Here is a 5,676-nt window from a genome sequence, read left to right on the forward strand (position 1 = left end):
AAAAAAAAAAAAAAAAGGGTGACTTTCGTGGTATGTAAATTATATCTCAATAAAAAAAACAAAGTAGCTCAAAAAACATTCCCAGAGTAAGGTCACTCACCCTGCCAGGAGCAATGAGGTTCTCTACGCCCACCAGGTCCCGCTGCAGCTCTGTCAGCTTCTGCAGGTTCTCCAGCCGGATGAGAATGTGCTGTAGTGTGGTAGTCACCTCTGTGATGGCCTTCAGGGCATCTATGTGGAGAGACCCCTCTGTATAGGTGTACAGGCGGTGGTGTGCACAGCACCCTCCACCCACCACCTTGTGACAGAAACCAGCATTCTAAAAGGCAGTTCTAATTAGAGGTACATCCTACTTGACTCCTTATAGCAGCGGTCCCCAGCCTTTTTGGTACCAGGGATGGGTTTCATGGAAGACAATTTTTCCACAGACCAGGGGTGGTGGGAATGGTTTGGGGATGAAACTGTTCCAACTCAGATCATCAGGCATTTGTTAGATTCTCCTAAGGAGCACACAAACTAGATCCCCCAAACGCGCAGTTCACAACAGGGTTTGTGCTCCCATGAGAATCTAATGTTGCTGATCTGACTGGAGGAGGAGCTCAGGTGGTAATGCAAGCAATGGGGAGTGGCTGTAAATAAAGAGAAGCTTCACTTGCGGGTCACTCACCTCCTGGTGTGTGGCCTGGTTCCTAACAGGCTATGGACTGGACTGGTACTAGTCCATGGCCAGGGGTGCTGGGGATCCCTGCCTTGTAGGACTTATAAGGACTGCTGCCTACTATGTGCAGCCACCAGGTGCCTGCTCCTGCAGATACCCCTGAGGCCTTCAGGTTGTTCAACCCAAACTGTTGGCCAGCCCATATTCTGGTTTGGCAAAAATGATAGGCTTTGTAAATAATGATTTAATGTTATGGGTAAGGCAGTATTTGCTCTTAAAGGAAAATGATTTATTGTGCTTTAAAGGCTAAATGATTTGCATCTTCAAAGCAATTGTAATTTTCTCTGTTAACTAGGAATGGATGCTAATCTTATAGTTCACACAAAGGTAAGAGAAAGTTTATAATCTGGACAGGAAACTTAAAACACAAAGTTATACCAAGAGTAGTCTGCCCGGCTCTGAGGCCCATGCTGAGAGTGGTGGCGTAGTGTAGCTGAGCCTGCTCCCACCTCTGATGATGCCTGGAGCACAGGGTCTGCATCCTCCTTGCTGGAATCACTCATGGGGACCACCTTCCCCCTTCTTTCTTTTTATTAATTAATTAATTATTATTATTTTTTGAGACAGGGTCTGTCTCCCAGGCTGGAGTGCAGCGGCACGATTTTGGCTCACTGAAACCTCCGCTTCTCAAGTTCAAGTAATTCTTGTGCCTCAGCCTCCCAAGGAGCTGGGACTACAGATGCCCACCACAACTCCTGGCTAATTTTTTGTATTTTTAGTAGAGACAGGGTTTCACCATGTTGGCCAGGCTCTTCTCCCACTCCTGACATCAGATGATCTACTCACCTTGGCCTCCCAAAATGCTGGGATTACAGGCGTGACCCACCATGCCCAGCCACCTTCTCCCTTGTTTCTATCATGACTCCCTCTTACTTCCTGGCCACAAAGCTTCTCCATGACAAGGCCCACACCCCTCACCCAGCACTGCCCAGTGCTCAGCTCTAGCCCTGGGAAGATTTGTTAGCATGAAGTCACCTGACTGTTCCAGCTCTATCCTTTCCAGAGGGGGTGACAGCAGTCCCTTACAGCTTTCAGAGGATAAAGTCAGAAAAGAATGAAGTACATGAAGAGATCATCATTGACAAACAAAATTGACTGACAAAATTCACTTTCCGTCAAAGACACCTGCATGACACTGAAAACAAGGAAGAACTTCAGTGAATCCAGCATAGGTCTTGGCAGCTACCAACCCTATTGCTCTGTGCAGATTTCTAAGTTCCTGACCTCAACCCCTGGTTCTCCCAGGCTGGCCATCCCTCAAGCACTAGGGTCTGAGCCCCTCCTTCCAGACACCATGTCAGGCAGAGACTCATCATGCCATGCCCATTCACTGCATGGCTGCTTGAGTCCACTCAAACAAGCACCAGTGCCACCCTGCCCTCAAATGCTGACTCCACAGAGTGCAGGGCTGGGAGTCTGACCGCCATATGGACGCTGTGCTGCACCTTGGTAGGTACTGGCAGCTGCTGGAAGCTCAGGACACATTTTGGACCTGATGGCATGATAATGATCCTATACATCACCTGATCTGCCTTGATATTCTCCACAGAACCCGCAGAACAGGGTCTCCACAGAGCAGTGTCCACCGCAAAACAGGGTCCCCTCAGAAAAGGGTCCCCCTCAGAACAGGGACCCCATAGAACAGCATCCCCCACAGAACAGGGTCCCCTCAGAACACGGTCCCCTCAGAAGAGGGTCCCTTCAGAACAGCATCTCACTCAGAAAAGGGTCCCCTCAGAACAGGGTCACTATAGAGCAGTGTCACCATCAGAAAAGGGTCCTCACAGAACAGAATCCACATAGCACAGGATGCCCACTGAACAGAATCCCCCATAGAACAGGGTCCCCTCAGAAAAAAGGTCCTCACAGAACAGGATCCCCACAGAACAGCATCCACCTCAGAATAGGGTCCCCAGAGAATATAAAGCCCTCAGAACAGGGTCCCCTTAGAACTGCATCACCCTCAGAACAGAGGCCACATAGAGCAGCATCCCCCTGAGAACAGGGTCCCCACAGAACAGGGACCTCTCCGAATAGCATCCCCCTCAGAATAGGGTCCCCTCACAACAGCATCCCCCTCAAAACAGGGTCCCCTCAGAATAGGGTCCCCTCACAACAGCATCCCCCTCAAAACAGGGTCCCCTCAGAATAGGATCCCTCTCACTACAGGGTCCTCACAGAACAGCATCCCATTCAGAATAGGGTCCCCTCAGAACAGCATCCCCATAGAAGAAGTTCCCCACAGAACAGGGTCCCCACAGAACAGAATCCTCCTCAGAAAAGAGTCCTGACAGAACAGAATACCCCATAGAACAGGGTCCCCTCTGAACAGAATCCCCCTGAGAACAGGGTCCCCACAGAACAGAATCTCCCTCAGAACACGTCCCCCTCAGAACAGCATCCTCCTCAGAACAGGGTCCACTCAGAACCGTGTCCCCCTCAAAACAGGATCCGTCAGATCAGGGTCTCCCTTAGAACAGAATCCCCACAGAACAGAGTCCCCACAAACAACCTCTACAGAACAGAATCCCCACAGAAAAGGATGCCCCACAGAACAGGGTCTCTTCAGAACAGTATGCCCCTCAGAAAAAGATCCCTTCCAAACAGAATCTGCACAAAACAGGGTCCCCTCAGAACCGGATCTCCATAGAACAGAATCCCCACAGAACAGGATCCCCTCACAATGGCATTCCCCTCAGAATAGGATCCTCTCAGAACAGGGTCCCCTCAGAACAACATCCCCCTCAGAACAGGGTCCTCTCAGAACAGGATCCCTACAGAACACAGTCCCCTCAGAACAGCATTCCCCTCAGAACAGGGTCTTCTTAGAACAGGGTACCCATAGAACAGCATCCCTTGAGAATAGCATCCCCCACAGAACAGGGTGCCCTCAGAACAGGATCCCTTCAGAGCAGAATCCCCACAGAACTGGGTCCCCTGAGAATAGCATCTCCCTCAGACCAGAGTCCCTTCAGAACAGGATCACTACAGAACAGAATCCCCTCAGAACAGCATTCCCCTCAGAAGTGTCCTCTCAGAACAGGATCCCGCTCAGAACAGGGTCCCCCTCAGAACAGCACCCCCGCCGGGCGCGGTGGCTCAAGCCTGTCATCCCAGCACTTTGGGAGGCCGAGACGGGCGGATCACGAGGTCAGGAGATCGAGACCATCCTGGCTAACACGGTGAAACCCTGTCTCTACTAAAAAAAAAAAAATAAATAAATAATAAAAGAACAGCACCCCCCTCAGAACAGGATCTCCCTGAAAACAGGGTCCCCTCAAAACATCACTCCTCTCAGAATAAGGTCTCCACAAAACAGAATCCCCATAGAACCGGGGCCCCTCAGAACAGGATCCCTTCAGAATAGGGTCCCCTTAGAACAGGATCCCCATCAAAACATGCTCACTACAAAACAGGTTCTCAGTAGAATGGTCCTCACAGAACAGGATGCTGCACAGAACAGGGTCCCTTCAGAACAGCAATCCCCACAGAACAGGTTTCCCTCAGAACAGGATCCCTTTAGAACAGTGTCCTCTCAGAATAGGATCCCCACAGAACAGGGTCCCCTAAGAACAGCATCCCCCTCAGAACAGAGTCCCCTCAAAACAGGATCACCCTCAGATCAGGGTCTCCTCAGAACAGGGTCTACACAGAACAAAACCCCACAGAACACAGTCTCTTCAGAATAGCATTCCCTTCACAACAGGGTCCCCTCAGAACAGAATCCTCACAGAACAGGGTCCTCACAGAACGAGATGCCCCACAGAACAGGGTCCCTTCAGAACAGAATCCCCACAGAACAGGGTCCCCACAGAAGAGAATCTCCCTCAGAACAGGGTCCTCAAAGAATTGGATCCCCCACAGAACAGGGTCCCCTCAGAATAGCATCCCCCTCAGAATAGTTTCCTCTCACAACAGAATTTCCCTCAGAACAGGGTCCCCACAGAAAAGGGTCCCCTCAGAACATAGAACAGAGTCCTCTCAGAACAGCATCCCCCTCAGAATAGGGTCCCCTCAGAACAGAGTCCCCTCAAAACAGCATCACTCTCAGAACAGCATCTACACAGAACAAAATCTCTACACAACATGGTCTCCTCAGAATAGCATTCCCTTCAGAACAGGGTCCTCCCAGAACAGGCTCCCCACAGAACAGGGTCCTCACAGAATGAGATGCCCCACAGAACACGGTCCCTTCAGATCAGAATCCCCACAGAACACCACAGAACAGGGTCCCCTCAGAACAGGGTCCCCACAGAAAAGAATCTCCCTCAGAACAAGGTCCCCTCAAAACAGCACCCTCCTCAGAACAGGATCCCCCTCAGAACAGCATCCTCCACACAACAGAATCCCCACAGAACAGGTTCCCCTGAGAACAGTATCTCAAGGAATCCAAGCAGGATTCCTTCAGAACAGGATCACCACAGAACAGAATCACCTCAGAATAGGGTTCCCCTCAGAACAGGGTCCCCCTCAGAACAGAGTCCCCACAGAAGAGGTTCCCCACAGAACATGGTCCCCTCAGAACAGGGTTCCCATGGAACAGCATCCCCCTCAGAACAGGATCCCCCAAGAACAGGTTCCCCTCAGAACAGTATCCCCTCAAAACAGCACTACCCTCAGAATAGGATCTTCACAGAACAGAATCCCCACAGAACAGGATCCCCTCAAAATGGCATCCCCCTCGGAACATGGTCTTCTCAGAACAGTGTCCCCACAGAACAGGGTTCCCCTCAAAACAGCATTCCCCTCACAACAGGATCCCTTCAGAACAGGATCACTACAGAACATAATCCCCTCAGAACAGGGTCCCTGCAGAAGAGGTTCCCTACAGAACACAGTCCCCTCAGAACAGGGTCCCCACAGAACAGCATCCCCTCAGAGCAGGGGACCCCCCAAAACAGGGGCCCCCTCAGAAAAGGATCTCCTCAGAACAGGGTCCCCTTAGAACTGCATCACCC

General features: G+C 51.0%; 1 protein-coding gene across 2 annotated transcripts in view; it reads right to left on the bottom strand.

Moving 5' to 3' along the window:
* FARP2 (FERM, RhoGEF and pleckstrin domain protein 2) overlaps nucleotides 1-5,676 on the bottom strand; it is a 156,500-nt gene that overhangs the window by 29,576 nt on the left and 121,248 nt on the right. For both annotated transcript variants that reach the window (XM_011929543.1, XM_011929542.1), the window contains exon 19: nucleotides 101-231. In XM_011929543.1, the coding sequence (XP_011784933.1) occupies nucleotides 101-231 (131 nt within the window). The remainder of the gene's footprint in view (nucleotides 1-100; nucleotides 232-5,676) is intronic.

This window comes from Colobus angolensis, unplaced genomic scaffold (genome assembly GCF_000951035.1).
Source record: "Colobus angolensis palliatus isolate OR3802 unplaced genomic scaffold, Cang.pa_1.0 Scaffold82, whole genome shotgun sequence".
In the NCBI taxonomy this organism is placed as follows: domain Eukaryota; kingdom Metazoa; phylum Chordata; class Mammalia; order Primates; family Cercopithecidae; genus Colobus; species Colobus angolensis.